This window comes from Centruroides vittatus, unplaced genomic scaffold (assembly GCF_030686945.1).
Source record: "Centruroides vittatus isolate TY-2023 unplaced genomic scaffold, ASM3068694v2 contig_1161, whole genome shotgun sequence".
NCBI classification, from domain to species: Eukaryota; Metazoa; Arthropoda; class Arachnida; order Scorpiones; family Buthidae; genus Centruroides; species Centruroides vittatus.
Window position 1 is genome coordinate 63,142 of NW_027120747.1, and position 17,530 is coordinate 80,671.

General features: G+C 29.2%; 1 protein-coding gene across 1 annotated transcript in view; it reads left to right on the top strand.

Moving 5' to 3' along the window:
• LOC136980854 (dynein axonemal heavy chain 10-like) overlaps positions 1–17,530 on the top strand; it is a gene marked incomplete at its 3' end in the record, with an annotated part of 87,061 nt that overhangs the window by 58,294 nt on the left and 11,237 nt on the right. Inside the window, exons 19-22 of the mRNA XM_067277059.1 lie at positions 636–738; positions 9,207–9,385; positions 11,804–12,015; positions 15,989–16,145. Coding sequence (XP_067133160.1) covers positions 636–738; positions 9,207–9,385; positions 11,804–12,015; positions 15,989–16,145 — 651 coding nt within the window. The remainder of the gene's footprint in view (positions 1–635; positions 739–9,206; positions 9,386–11,803; positions 12,016–15,988; positions 16,146–17,530) is intronic.

Genomic DNA, 17,530 nt, shown 5'->3' on the forward strand with positions numbered 1-17,530 from the left:
AATTACTTTAGTCATTTAATTAATAGCAAATTAATATTCACATATCAAATATTGACAATAACTATAGGATTCAAAAACACTTACATGATATATGTGTATTTATATGTATGTATATATAGCAATATATAAGGGGTAGATAGGAAGTAAATTGACATTTGAAATAAAACAACCAATAATGCATGAAAATGAAATAAGAAGCTATGATAATGCAATGCAAACAACAAGTCAAATGTGTACTACAATTTTTGGTGGTTAAATTGCAGAAAATATGCCTTTCTTACTGATCTTCTCCAACCATCAAGATTAAAATCAGAAAAACTGCTGACTGTAGACCAGATTCCATAATTCAGAGATAGAAAAAACTAATTTTGTCAATTTTGTTTTCCTTGATAATCACATTGTAAAAAATAAAGAAGTTGATTTTTATGCAGATTTTTTTGTTTACACACCCTTAATGAATAATAAAAGTTCTATAACACAGATTATTTTTTAATCATACTTTCATATTAGTTGAGAAAAACTGTTCAGGATAAAATAATTATTTATATATTGTAGGTTATTATTTTATTTTCAGTTCTGTTTTAAATTAATGATACTGTAGATACTGTAATACAATGAACTTGATATTTTTTCAGACTACCTTATCTGATCGAGAAATATTTGCTTTTGAACTGAAACAGTTTTGTGAAAATTTTAATACTGCTGGTCCAGAAACTCTAACAGATGATTTTGAGAAAGGTATATAATTTTTAAACTGATAAAAGTATTCTTGACTACTTAAAAATTTTGAATGAATTACAGAATTTATATTGTTAAAATACTAATTGTATTTATTACTTTTATTCAAGGAATTATAATTAATATAAATAAATTGTTAAATGTTTACTTTAAGTAAAAAAAAAGAAAAAAAAAGAGAGACACAACTTGATAGTTTCAAATTTATAAAAATTAAAACCATAAATTTAGAAAGAACATATTTAATTGTACTTTCTTTTTGATAATAGACAAAACTCCATAGATTTCATTTTGAAAGTCAAAAATGTCACACTTAAAATTTACATAATAATTAAAATAAAATTAGAATTATTGATTTATCTTATTGTTTTATTAATGCTTAAATTTTTAAATTATTGTTGTGGGCTATTGAAATATGATGTCTGCACCGGGGAGAAGATATGTAAAATTTTTGTGACAGATTATGACCATGGTAGGAGAGTGTTTGTAGAATGCTTATTTCCTAAAGATTCTCAAAAATTTTTCTATTTAAAGTATTTTTTTTAAATCAAAATCATTATACAAAAGTATTTTGATCAGTGATCACACAGCAAGTTTTTCTTATTTAAATAGTTACACTTTAGTACTAAATATACTTTGTTGGAAGCACTCTGGCAAAACTTTTAATATGAACGGATAATTGATTTAATCTTTACAGATACAGATTCTAGATAACAGTACTATTGAAAGATATATTGATATATTGAGATGAGTTCATAATGATAATAATAATAAGCATGCAGAGCCCAAACGGTTAGAAGTTGAAAGTGAAAATTTGATATACAGTTAGGGTATGTCATAGTGAATGTACAATGCAAAGGGATTTTTTGGAAATTCTTCCACACGGGAGAGAGGGAGTGGGTTAAGGATTACCCTGAAGAACTCTGCTTCCACTGAACTGTTTCAGATGTGGTTTTTTGTGTTTTTGCAAGAAATCAAATATATTTTTAGACCCTCTAAAAATTCTCTAATTAGTCTTTGAAGAGGGGAAGACCTAATTCTCGCACCTGGTGAAAACAAGTAAGATTGGCTATAATCTAATAATATTTGCTATCTTTACTTTTTGCCTGAGCAATGCTGGGCTCATCTGCTAGTATATCATATTATCTTAGTCTAGAAGTTACATAATACAATATCATCAGATTCTTTTGTGGTACATTGGTAAATTTAACTTATTTTTTCTATCGGTTGATTTTTAAAATTGGCCTTACCTTGGCAGGAAATATGAATAAATTGTAAAGTCACTAATGGGGAAAAATGTCAAGAGGGTTGAGGGGTGACTAAGAGGACATGTGATGCAATGGTCACTGCTGCTGAGACAGACTCTATGGTTGTAAGAAACTGTTTATTTGACATGAAAGGTACTTACAAGATTTCCACAATCTTGGAAGTTCTAAGTTTGTAGCAGCCTCTGGGACTTCCTCTCCTTTTCAAGATAATCCCAAAAGGAGGAGTGTCCCTGGTTTGCAAATGACAGTTCCCTTGATGTCTCGATGATTCCGGGATGATGCAGTCAACTTCCAGTGATGGGAAGATGTTGATCTGAGGATGGGAAACAGAGACAAAGATGGGCATGAGACACAACAATTGGTCTGACACTTGGAATTTTTGGGAGAAGAAGCTGTCACATCCTTGAATTCCCAGGTTTTCATTAATTTCTATGCTCAATTGCCCATTCTGATTGATTGCTTTTCCTCGTTCTTGCTTTCCAAGAAGTTGATCACTCATTACTAAGTGTAACAAGATATCAGCTTAGATTGTGGGAGAGGTCAAAATTGATGTTTAATTCAATCCCTCAACTGGAGTTGGTCAATCTTAGGACTTACATTCTTCTATTGTTCAAAACTTTGTGTTGCATTTTCATACAAAAAAAAACTTATTTCTAGCTTCTATTTTTTTCTTTAAAAAAATAATTTTAGCAAGCATTCAGATCTGTTCAGAGCCTCACAAAATCAATGAACTGTAGATATGTATTAGAGAAAAGCTTGATTTTAATATTGGGAATGGCAAATTAAGCATGACATCAGCAAATCTAAAATTGATGGCAAATGTGACAGAGAGGGAATAGGTAGCCAAAAAGGACTTAAAATTAGTGATATCCTATTTGAATGATTATTGTTGATTTCATAATTTTGGTGAACTTTTGACTTCAAGATTTTGTAGAAAATATATCTTGTACACTTATTTATATGTAATAAGATTTATTACTAACAAGTGTATATCATATTTCAGTAGAAAAATGTTATTATTTATTTCATCAAAGAGTTCTAGTTTATTCCAGCAACAATTTTTTCTTTATCAGATTTTTGGCTATCTTAGTAGCCATCCTCAGGATTGAACATTTATGTAGTGGAGTTCTTTTAAATTAAATTTTAATTTTAACTATAAAACACTAAAAAGCAATAAGATATACTTAAAACTTTTTAAAATTCCCTAGTCAGTTGTTATGTAAAATATCTAAAAAAAGGTAGTTAGTTGTTAAAATCCAACTTCTTTATCAACTATTTATCAGAGATAAAACTATTAAAGAAAGAGAGACACTAAAGAATAACCAAATAAAAATTAATTTAAATTTCTTCAATGTCTTTATTGAGATAAATGCATTTTGATTCAACAATCTTCATCTGTATCACAGATCTTTTGACAATTGCTAAAACATTAAAAGAATCATAAATAATACATGTAATATAATACATTTTACTTACAAATTTTAACTCCTGACAATTTGTCATTTTTCATCAACACCATCTACAATTATATGCTCTTCCAGAGAAACTATTATACTTGTGTTTAATTTACATTTATTCTTGTAAGTTTTTTGGTTATAACAAAATGTTCTTTAATTTTTATTTTTTTTATTTTTCTTTTGTATAATAATATTTTACAGTTATTTTCTTTTTGATGTATTATCCATGGTGACTATTGATGTTTAAGTCTTAAGCTGTCTTGTGTTCTTTTTATTTGTGTTTATAACTGTCTTCCTGTTTCTCCAGTGTACACTCCTGTATTTCTATTACAATCACATTTTAATTCATATATTATGTCTATTTTGTTTAATTTTTCTTCTTCACTTAATTTTTTCTTTTTGCTCTTGTAATATTTAGTTTATTAGTTTATAACGGAACTAAGTGATGCCTACCTGTTTCAAGTTATTTTTTGCTTTTCAAACAGTCCTTTTATGTATGGAAAAATGTAAAATCTATCTCCTTGTATTTTTTAGATATTTTAATTTTAACATTCTTAGAAGTATACTAATTATAAAGCAATGATACATAACTAAAAATAACAAAATAAAATACAAAAAATTATATTAAGAACCATAAAATACAAACAATACACAAATTCATTGAATATATACAAAAATAATTAGTATGTAGTTTTAACCTGATCCTGATTTATAACCAGGTGCAAATCTAGGTTTTTCGGGACCTAGGACTTATTGAAGCCCAATAGGGCCATATTTTTTTTGTTAGATTAAGAATATTTAAATTGGGGTTTGAAATTTATTTTAATAACATCAAAATCAGAGTTGAAATATATTTATTTATGAAATGGTGTTGAATGACAAACTTTATATCTTATATAAGAAAACATAAGAAATAAAGAAATATTGTTAACAAAAATGTATAAACAAACAAAATTTTTAATAAAATAAAATAAATTAACATAAATATACCATCATGCCATTTACCCATAGCATTAACTATTTTTTATTATACGATAAGTGTTCATTGTTAATGAAAAAATGTTAAAAATTTATGATGATAATTCAATTTTTGTGGGCTCTCGACACTTGTGGCCCAGAGCTTAAGCCCTATTAGTCCCTATGTAGATCCATCCCTGTTTATAACATGCTTCCATGCTGTGGATAAGCAAGTGACTAATGATTAATATAGAAATTCCTAATATTATGTTTGTATATAGTTATTTTTTTCCACATGTTGGTCCCTGGTGGTTTTTAAGAGTTTAGCATCCTTGACATATTCTCAGGAACAGTTGCCATACTAGCCAGTATTGTGGTGCTTTTTTCTTTACCTATGTCATATTGATATGCTCTGAAAGCCTAGTGGGAATGTTTCAGGATGTGTATCATATGTATTTGTTGAGTCTGTTTTCTATTTTAGACCTAGAACGAAGAATATTTCATATACTCCTGGGGATGTAGTAGGATCAACTATTTCTTTGACATTACACAATAAGCTCTATTGTACACTCATATATTACTTGTGTGACCGAAGGGTCAGCACCACGTCAGCGATGATAGTCAGGACTGACATCATTGTTGCTCTATATGAGCATTTTTCTGTTTCACGAGCGGTTGCGTATGTAAGTGGTCGGATTTGGGATAAATGATGTCTGAGAGACCGCATGTCTGGAGGAATGCACTCACTACAGATTTAACATAAACAAATACCTGTTTATTTATGTAAACTATTTACACATATATACATAGGATAATGCATAGTATTTCCATTATAGCATCTATGTAGCGTAACATAATTGTTAAGGCTTTTTATAGCATAACAAGTACCATTGTAATGGGTCCCTAACCGAGAGAGAGAGAGTTTACATTTATGCGCACAATGCTAACTACCTTGATTGGCCGAATCTTGATTGATGTCAGGATGTCATAGATTGTCTTGATGAATGGGTGGAGAGGTTTCCACTGGGTTGAGGAGAGTAAGACTCCCGGATGATACAGTTTGAATGTCCAGTATAAGCAGTTATGGTCCGGTGAATGGTGGCGGCAGAAGAGATCGGGGGAGCACAGTTGGAATACACTTGCACAAAGAGGTGGATTGGCAAACTCTCATTGTCATCATCAATCTTGTTCTTTTATTTTTGGGGGCCCTCTTCTTTTTCTCATGCTCATCTTTTAAAGTCTATCTCTAATAGTGATTTATTTTGTTAGATTCTCAGTGACACATCCAGAAGATGTCACCTCTGGACAAGGAAGCAAGTCTGTGGGAAAAGATATAATAATATCCTTTTTGGGTTTTTTTTCTTCTTTCAAAAAATTTTTTCATCAGGTCTGGGCTCTCACACTTGTTTGTTGTCCAATGTAATAGCCTTTCTGAAGGTGTTATCTAGTAACTTGTACCAAGTGCAGTGATGGGTGGAGAAGATTTGTTTTTTGGGGAGTTTTCTGTGATTGTATGTATTAACTAAGATCTCTGGAAAAAATTCACTGAGTAAGCATTAATAAGAACTTTTTCCAGAGATTACAAACTTTTGGCATGAGTTTTTCAGTTCCACTTCTAATTAACTAAGATGTTGATAGTGTGTTGGTTGTATCTGTGAGTGGCTGTGGCTCCTGTTCAAATTGTTTAAGGTGTCAAATTGTTATAGTCAGTTGGGACTTTTACTTTCCCAGCTATTATATATACGCCACCTGGACCCTGAGCAAGTGTTTGCTTCCAGAAGTATATTAATTTAGATATAACCTTACTTTATATCAAAACCTTACTTAATAATAATTAACCTTACTGGTTAAGTATTATTATTATTAATTATTAATTTATTAATTTAGATATAACCTTACTTGGTTAAGTATTAAGTTATTACATACAGTAGAACCTCGATTATCCGGATTTTCAATTATCCGGATTGTTCAAAATAAACAAAAATTTTACAAATTTGCTGATTTGCCCTTGGCGATTGCAACACTGTTTATGTACGTGATGGAATGCATAACTTTTTTGTCCCAACAACATCTCACCAGGCACAGTGGTCCTAAACTTTTTAATACATTTTGCATCGTAATAAAAATATAACTTGACATACATACTGTAGTTTGCATTTTTATGAATAAAAATTTGACAGTTTCAACTGCTTTTTATTTTATAAAATCAGTCTTCTTGCGCCACCAGAAGGCCTTTAAACAATAGGCAGTGTTAGTGCTGGTCAGTAGTAGTCCAAATTCAAAACGAATGTTTGTTTCTTGAAAATTTGATTACAATTTAAATACAGTACAGTATTATTTTTCGATTATCCGGATTTTTCCTTATCCGGACTACCTTCATCCCCAATTAGTCCGGATAATCGAGGTTCTACTGTATACATAACAAGGGAAAATATTGGAATCATGTCAAATTTGACCCTCAGTTTTTTGTAAATCTCCATGTTTTGAGACCTCCTGAACCCAAAAAAGTTAAAAAAATGGCAAAAAATTTCATAGATTTGTGTGTGTGCATTGGGGATGTTGGCATCTATTTCGCATAATATCTTAGGTTAGGATAAAGATTAAGTAATGAAATTTGGCATGTTGTCTTGTATATGAAGGGCATTGATGCTATTAAATTTTTGTGGTTAAAGTTCAAAGGGATGGGGAGATAAAGGGGGTCATGTGTATATCCAGTAGGGTCAAACTTAATGACGATTTTACTGATTATTAGCATTTATACTTTTTTTTATATAACTCATCCCTACCTTCAAAATTAAGCTTTTCTCCATTTTATACTAACTAAAAATATAAGTTTTTTTTATAACAAAATCTCATAACAGATGGTGCCACACATAATTTTATTAAGTTATATCGTAATTAAAATTATAAAAATTATTTTCTAAATAAGATCTTGTAATAGCCAGAAAAATTATGCAATTCATTGCTGGATTTTTTTTTTACTTGTTGGAGAGTCACTGCTATAACACAATTTTTATCTCTTATAGTATGTGTGTTCTGGCTCTGGAAGGAGCCTCAAAAAATTTTTAACTTAGGGCATCACAAATCTTATGTCTGGCCTTGATTACAGCACATGTTTCCATATAGTAAATGCTACTCAGGTGAAAGTTAAGTTTGGATATTCAGTCCTAATTTACTTGCAACAGTTATGGATTATTTTGTTCTCAAACACATCAGCTATTTTATTTCTTACAATACATAACTATTTATCATGCAGTGAACATTTATTATTCTAATGTTTTTGTCTTCTTAATTGACCTTCTGTAGAAGATATCTAAATCAATTTTACAATTAAAAAGAACAAAGTCTTTTATTCTATTTTATTTCCAATAAAAAAGTTTAAAAAGATCTTAACTATGAATGTATAGACCACAATGTTCATATCTGTTGTAATTCCTGAATTTAAAAACTTTCTGTTAAGATTTTCTGATCCACTTCTCAAGAACTTCTGGTAAACAGTAACTATGTCTATTTGCTGTCTGGTAAAAGTAAATAATTTTTAAATTTGGGAATTATAACAGATACAAACATTGTGGTCTATATATTTATAGTTAAGATCTTTTTAAAATTTTTATTGGAAATAAAATCAACTAAGTGACTTTGTTCTTTTTAGATTGTGAAATTGATTTAGATATCTTCTGAAGAAGGTCAATTAAGAAGACAAAAAAGTTAGAATAATAAATGTTTACTACATGATAAATAGTAATGTATTGTGGGAAATAAAAATATCTGATGTGTTTGAGAACAAAATAATCCATAACCATTACAAATAAATTAGGACTGAATGACTTGCCATATAATATTCAAACTTAACTTTCACCTGAATAACATTTACTATATGGGAACATGTGCTGTATTCAAGGTCAGACTTAAGATTTGTGATGCCCGAAGTTAAAAATTTGAAGTTTTAAAGTTCTAAGTTAAAAAAGTTAAAAATGTATATTTACTTTTTATTTAAAAATGACCTACAGTAGTTTACATGGTAAAAATTATAATGAAGAATAAAAAAAATTTTTGTCTTTACGGTTTGCTCTTTTATAGTCACCATTGACAACCAAAATAAAATCTTCACTTGCAGAGATGATCTTTTATTTGAAACAATGCCTCTGTAAAAAAAAATGTAAATTGGTTTTTAAAAAAGTCTTCTGAAAATGATACCATAAATTAAAACACAGTTCATTTTAAAATGGCTGACAGTAATTTACATAGTAAAAAAGGAATTGTTATGGTGGACTGTGAAGACAAAAATGTTTTGTAGTTATTATATCATTACTGTGTAAATTATCGTTATCCATTTTTAAATGAACTATGTTTTTTAATTTATGGTATCATTGCCAGAATATTATTTTATAACCAATTTACATTTTTTTTACAGAACCTCAAATAAAATGTTATCTCTGTAAATGAAGATTTGTGGTTTTTTTTTGGGTTGTCAATAGTGACTGTGAAACAGTCAGATTATGGAGACAAAAGTTTTTTATATTCTTCATTATATTTTTATAATATTTACTTTTCTGTTACTGAATTCATTTTTATGGAGATAAAATATAAATATTTTTAATAAGTATAAACTCATATTGAATTTGCTAAAAACAATTAAACATTTGTAGTAACATAGTTTTCAAATTTTTTACTTATTCAATAATAAATTAAGCATATTATATTTTTTAATATAATAATAATATACTTCATCTATTATTGAATATGGATATACTTGTATAATATCTATATATAATTTTTTTTATATTAGGTTTACTTGTTTTTGAAGAATTCAATAATAAACTGCAAAATATTGAAATTAAAAAAGAAAAACTGGCAAATGCTGAAAGATTATTTGATCTTAAAATTTCTTCATGGCCAGATCTGATCAATATCCGGAATAAAATGAATAATTTAAAACAGTTATTTTATATTTATGAAAAAATAAAGGTAATATTCTTCTATTTCCAGAATTTGTGACTTTTAAAATTTATGTATTGAACTCTTTGTATTAATAAACTTAGTATGTGTTAGGGTTTCTCAAACAGGATTCCTGGATCCCGGTTGTTTTTTAAACCTGGGAAATATCCCAGGAAGTTTTTCTCATTCCAGGAAATCCCAAAAATTTAAAAATTTACTTTTTTCTTATTTTGTGTTAAGGTTGAGGAAATTTTGCAAATGTAAAGTATAATTAACTCATAAACTGTCAGAATACATTTGTATTTATTAATTTTAAACCTACTTATTAGTTTTTTTAATTTTTCCTCGTTATAGTATGTCACAAATGGTCAATAATCAATATGTAGCTTATTTGTGACAGGACTCTCAAAATTCTTTACTTGTCAAAACCTGTAATATTTGGGATAATTGTGCTTATGCTGTCTTAATTTTTAATCATGCCCAGTAGCTTCAATAACTGCATAATGCAAGGTTGTGCAAATTGGGAAAGGACACAAATGAGTACAAACTCTTCAAGTATGAAGTTTTTCTTCATAAACCTGATTATTAAAGACAAACAAACAATCGAATTATTGGGCTATGATGTTTATATTAAAGCAGTTGAGGTAGACAAATCAAGAATACTAGAGAGCAAAAGAAGTATTACAATCTCGAAAATTAACTAGAAATATTCCAGGCTATGGGTGAAAAACACATAACATCTGTCTTCTCTTAAATGCATTAAACACTATTCCACTCACATCAATTGAATCGGAAAGGGCATTCTCGGTAGTGGGACTTTTCATTAGTTAAATAAGAACCAGATCGAGTGGTCAGAGTATTGACCATCTTTGTTTTTTAAAATCTTATTATAAAAATTTACAATAATATTTTGTATTGTGTTTTATTTAAAAAAGGAAAATTACCTTTTAAGTTAGAAGTTTGATCCAAGTTCAATTTTTGTTTTTTTTAATTTTCAACTCAATTCAAAGTGTTTTTTGTTGTTGTATGCAGTTTCCAGCAAACTTTAATAAATTTTTTCTATTTGTAAAAAATCTATGCAATTCAAAAGTAATTTCTAATATATAACTTATACAGCATTATTAATATGATTTTGGAGGTTGCAGAACATATTAAATTACTTTAAAAAATGAAAAATAATTATATCATTTGATTTTAAGATATTTTGTATATCTTAAAAATAATTAATTATATTCCAGGATTTCCCAGGAACCTGGGAAACAGGTCACTTTTATCCTGGTGGCTCTAACCAAGTGTAATAAAGTTTTTGTTACAGTTTGTGTGGTGACCCAGGCAACACCCAGCCAATACAACAGACTTTCGTGTTGCTTTTTTATGATGTTGTCAACCAATTCCAGTTAGGAAGGTCGGCCAGACAATCTTAGGGATCTCTGGCAGTGGTCGCCTCATTTTCTTTGGCACACTGGATTCAGTGGAATCATAATGCATACAGAAGGACTGAGGATTTGAGAATGGAGAGGTTTCTCCCAATTTCTCTTGTCAGGATACCTGCTAAATGTTTTCCAACAATCTTCCCCTAATTTTAAGAGAAAGTATCAGCTTTCCTATATTTGGCAATAGAAAAGACTAATGTTTGGACCTGTTGGACACTAGTGCACCCATTTGCTGCAATGCAAAGCAGATTATGCTGGTAGAAAATTACAGGGATTGTTCACAATGCCACCATTGTGAATACTACACAAACTTCAAGGCAAGCACTTTTACTACATGTGAAATCTTTTCACATGATCACTGCAACAATTCTTGAATTTCATATCACTTATTTTTGTAAAACTAATAACAGAAAATTGTTTTCTTCTGATTTGCATTGCCTCCAAATCCTCAATAACAATGATATAAATTCTATGAAAAGAGAGAGTCACAAAAGCCTCAAAAACTGTCCTGTATGAACTTCAAAGATAGTAAGTCAACATAGGTCTTTTTTTTACAATTATGGTCACATATACCATATTTCAAACTTTTTTATGAGTTGGAAAAGGGGTTTTCCTTTTATATTGTATCAGTTATTTTCCAAATGTGAATAACTTGCAGATGTAAATGCTCAACAAACATTTATTTATGCAAACTTCTAGGTTTGGGGAAAGGTTCTTTGGTGGAGTCAGATTATAATAATTAAATAATTGTGAGAAATTTTATATCTTAGATATGTTAAGTAATAAAATTTTTTATTACATATTAACAAATTATTGATAATGGTTGTAAGACATGATATTGGAAAATATTTTGAGTATTATATATATTTCACAAATTTTTATTATGGAATAGTTTGAATAACATCATTAAATTAAATTTTTTTTTTTTTTTTTAATTTCAAGTTACGAAAACTCTAAAATTTTTGCATTCTGCAATTTTATTCATTTAAATTTTTTATTTCTACTTTGATTTTAGATATCTGAAGAAGATTGGTGTGAAAAACTTTGGATTGATTTTGATCCTTTAGATCTCCAAAGAAGTAATGAAACATTTCAGAAAGAATTTCACATGCTTCCAGATGACATTAAACAAATTCCTTTAAGTCATACTTTAAAACAAAAACTGGATCACACTAAAAATTCTATTCCATTATATCTTATTTTAAAAGAGGAAGCAATCAGAGATAGGTTAGTGTAATATTAAATAATGAAATTTAAAAAGTTATACTAATTTATAATATAATAATACTGAATTATATTTTGTTATAATTAAAGGGTTACTTACAAACCTAATTCAATTTATTGTTTAAAGTTTTAAAGAATTTTTTTAAGAGAACAGAGAAATTACAACAATGTAACTTTTTATGTTGGCCAGAATCTAATTTTTATAAATTGTTTTTAGTATTTACTATGTCATATTTTAGTATTGTAAATACTCCCTGGGTAGAATAGGATTACTTGTATCCTCTGTGATCCATAGAAGGCAGCAAAAAGAGATTGGCATTAGGAAGGTCATTCAGTCATAAAAAGAACGTTAGCAAATCACATTTATAGATTAGATAACCATAAAAAAAATTCCAAGAATGTTAGGACATTCCTTTAGGCAGCATGTCCAAGTGGGATAAGAAATAAATTAGGATTACCATGTTAGTTACAATGGGCATGGCTAAAGAAGATAGTTTGTGGAACACCAAAAGACATGAAGACTGGGAACAGGGAACCAGTTAAGAATGGCAACACAGCATATATTACTAGGATCAATTACTAGGGAGAACATAAGAGTTGGCAGAGACATTGAGGAGAAGAAAGATACAAGTGACTAAATAGACTGGAGTAAAAACAGAAGAAATAGGAGAAGGATACAAACTATTATACAGTGGGACAGCCAACAAGAGAAATGGTATAGAAATCATTATCACTGAGTACCTAAAAGAGAAAGTAATTGAAGTCTGATGAGTAAGTGATAGATTTTTGACAGTTTGAATAATAGAAAACAAGAGTGGTGCAGGTTATTAGTGCATATATATATACCACAGATAGATTGAAGCAATAGCGAGAAGGGGGTGTTTAGGCAGAATCTAGATGTATTGTTAAACAAGAGGCTATCAAGAGAAATGATGGTAATTAGAGTAGATCTGAATGGACACATGGGGAATTCAAGGCAAAGGTTTGAGAGGAATCATGGCAGACATGGATGAAGTAATGGAAATTTTGAAGGAGAAGAGAGTTTGGTATTGGTATTGGGCCTGCAATTTTGTACTGGCAAACACATTTTTCAAAAAGAAAGAGGACCAGCAAATAACATTAAAGGACACACAGTACAAGTAGACTATATTTTGGTAGATAGAGAGCAAGTGAAAAGAGTGAATAACTGCAATTGTACCAGGAGAATATGTTGTATCTCAAAGTTGGATACGTAATCATGTACGTAAAATTAGAAGGATGCCTGAAAAAGCATCTCAGGATAGAGTCAAGGATCAAGTGGCAAAGGCTGAAGGAAGCTGAGGAGGAATTCAAGAGAACAGTTCAAATAAAGTGAAGTTTATATTAGAAGTATGAAGAAGATGTGGATACAATCTGGGAGAAGCTGATAAAGGCAATAAGAGAAAGAGGCAAGCAGATCTTCAGGAAAATAAAAGGTGAAAAACCAATTGACATTCTACATTCTTTCAAAGAAGAGAAAGGCCTAACCCTGGGACATAGCTTTTGAAAAGGAAGAATGAAGAGTTTAGCTAAAGTGAGAGGGGTAAAGGAAAGAAAAGAATGATAGGAAAGTGTGAAAGCCTGAGATCCAGAGCAGCCACCAAGCCCCATTTATTTCAACAACCAGAGTTACCATAGAATTACAATAAAATACACTTGAGAACAGTAAACAAGCCTCAGCACTATGAGGTGGGGAAAAACACAGAAGAGAAAATTGCAATATAAAGAGAAAAAAATACAATATATATAGAGATGGCAGTGTGTGCCCTGACTAACATTAAGGATTGCAGGTATTACAAAAGTGCCAAAGAAGCTTGATGATGGATGGATGAAATACAAGGCATGATCAGAGAAAAGAAGAAATAATATAAAACATGGCAAATAACAAGGGAGGCAATGGACTATGAAGAGTACAAAAAGGCAAAGAAGAGACAAATATGCATTCAGGGAAATATGCCAGTGTAAGGTTTGCCGACTGTGTGTGATTGTCAGGACGGTCAAGGGGTCATGACAATTGTGCATAGGCATGAAATACAAACTGGGACAGGCTCACCATTCATTTTTTCCCATTTAATAAAATATTAAAAGTTTTCTTTTAATATTTTATTAAATGGTGATATCTGACTTTTAATAAAATATTAAGTTAGATATCATCATTACAATTTTCCTCTGAAAAGTCCATTTGAGAAAATGAGTCCAGGAAAAGTCCAGATATAGCAGTGAATATATTCACTTGGTTCTTCTGTGATTCTTTTCCAAAGGATCGATTAACCCAGAGTTCATTGGTAAGTTTGGATTCAAACAGGTACATGAGGTTGACTGCAGAGTTCTGCCACAGTTGGATGCTTGATCGCTTAACACATGAAACTTGGATGTTGTTAAATAGTGGAAGTGTATCCTGGTAGATCATGGATTGGTAAGAAAAAGGACAGATCTTGAATAAAGAACAAATTGTGGAGCAAAGAACGTCAAGAGGAGAGAAACCCTATAAAAACATGTTTCAAAGACGTTGAAACACATGTTTTTATAGAGTTTCTCTCTTCTATTCCTTGTTTCAATTGGTCTTCTCTCGTCTCCTGACAACAATTTAAAATCTCTTGGGGTGTGGGAGAGGTTATTATCAACACTTAACCTGATCCCAATCATCTAAAATATCTTCGAATTTTGAAATTCTTCCCTGTAATTCTAGCCATTTTGTTTCCCATTTTGATGAAGAGAACTTTTATTGTTAAGCAAGATTTTACGTCTTGCCTTGTTTTAATTTCAAAAGGTGAGAGTTTCGCTGTCCTGCCAGATATTCATTATCAAAAACATAAAATTTTGATTTTCATCTGGGACCTCACACCAGAATCTGGAGGGAAGAGATGGTCACAAACTGATATGCAAATTGGCAAGAAGGAGAGAAAAGAAAAATAGAGATGTAGAAGTGGTGGCCATGATAAAGGACATGTCCTAGTAGAAGAAAAGGAGTTAAGGAAAAGATGGAGAAGGTACTTTGACAGTTCAACAAATGTGAATATTTTTATAGGCTACTTTAAATAATATTTTATTATTATTATTTTTTTTTTTAACATGTAAATCACCTTTCAAAAAGAGTGAAAAATTTTTTATTGAAAATGTTAATCTCAGATGCATTGAACTAGTTACATGAAGAAATGCCTGTACAATTTTGACTGACAGAAAGTCAATATTAGAAGAAGATGAGAGATCACTACAGCTAACAATTCTTCATAGGATGATTATAATGCCACTAATATTTTATTATATTGATGTGGGACGACAATGACAAGTGTCCATGTGACGACATGTTCTCCTGAGTTTTAACACACACAGTTCGTCTATGACTTATGGATTAAAGTGAACAAAAGCCTATTTAAGTTAGATAGTTGTATCTTCACTCTCTTGTATTTTACATTCACTACATGTAGTGGATGTAAAATACAAATACATAAATTAAATTAAAATACAAATACATAAATTAAATTAAAATACAAATACATAAATTAATAAAAGCACAAATATTACATTATCATAATTTCAGTTTCATTGCACTGTTTTAATGATTGATGATAAGTCTTTGCTTTTAAATTGTTTCTTAATTAGTTTGTATATTATTATTTTTTTAAATAATACTTTACATAATGACTTAATATATTTTCATTAGTTAAATTATATAGATCATTTCTGTTTATTATGTGTTTTGTTGTCTTATGTGAGAAGCATTAATAAAAACCAATATAAGTGATAACAATATCATAAATCATTAAGTACAATGATATGACAACTTTTGAATACTTTAAAAGTATGTTGTTTTATTGAAGACAATCAGAAATTATTGTAAATTTTTATATGAAAATACTTTCAAACAATATTTTTATTTGTATACATTATTAACTTAATTATCCATAAGTATTATATAAATGCTTAAAAATTAAAATTAACTTTTATCATTTTTTAGACATTGGATAGAACTAATGAAGATAACTTGCATTACTTTTGATTTAAGCTATGCAAAATTTAATCTTGGAAATTTGTTTTCTTTGAATTTATTATATTATGAAGACAGTATAAAAGAAATCGTTGAGAATGCAAAGAAGGAATTAAACATTGAAAAGGTTTTTGAAATTTAATTTTGTTTTAAAATTATTATTAGAGATTTTCACAAACTGAAACAGCATCATTTTTGTTTGCATTAAATCATTACTGAAAATTTAGAAATTAAAGATCCTGCTTCAACATTCAGAATATTAATAATGCTTAATATAATTGAATTTACAAAATTTGTTTTATATTCCATTCATAGTATTTTTAAAATTTATATAAAGTAAAAAATAATTTTATATCTAAGAAATAATCTATCATTATCATTTAAAGGCTATTTAGTTATAGCAATTAGTTAGTAGACCATTAGTTAAAACATCTATGTCATTCTATCAATTCCCTACAAATTCTATACTTATCTATAATTTAGCCTGAATGTATTTAGGTTTTGCTGGTATTCCATGGATCAGTAATAAAATTCTCACAAAAATAGTACTGTTTTTATTTGTGAAATTCTGTGTTGTTTGGAAAATACAACTATAGAAATAATGCAATTAATTCTGGTAAATATAGGTGAATAAAATTAAACGATAACACAATATGATATCTGAAATGCTAGGTTATTTTGCAATGAAGTTGTTTAGATAGTCAATTAACATAAATATTTTTTAATTATAAATTTTAATATAGTATAAATATATTTTGTAAATTTTATATTAAAATAATAATAATTATGTAGCTATGTTATTTGTTCCATAGACTGATTTTTTACAAAATTTTAAGATGTTTTATAGTTGCTTGTAGACTATTTTTTTTTTTATGTAAGTTTATATTTTTCTTTTGTAGTTTCTTAGTTTTTCTGCTTGAAAAAACATATAATAAGTACAACATTACCACCAAAAGAATTTTTGGGCATTGGATTGTCAAAGTTGCATGTAAAATGAGAGAGTGGCAAAAAAGGCTTGTAGATAATATTTTTCAAACAAGTTTACAGTATGTTTACTTGGAATGGTTTTGGGATTAGTTTTGGAAAGTTGTGAAGGCCAAGAGAGTTTGAAGTAAGGTTTTCCAACTGGATAGACAGGATGACATGGATAAATAGGTTTTAGAATGATATTTACAATATAAAATTCGGGGTAGGAACTGTGGACATAATAAAGAAATATTGGGACTGTCTGATTGCCATAGGACTTGACCCCATATACCAGTTGGGTTTTGTTTGAAGGGATAAAGTGGAGTTGTGCAGAGTTTAGGTCATCTCATCAGAAAGAAACATATTACAGGAAAAGTCCTAATAGCAAACATCCTGTATAATAAATCAACTTAATTAACAACTTTTCTTCAAGTCCTGATCATTTTCTATTAATTTATATGCATTTTTCATCCTCTTTAAAGTAGTTTTAGCTGATTTAATGGAAAATTATCTTAATTAGCAAATCAACCAAGTTCAAGAAAAAGA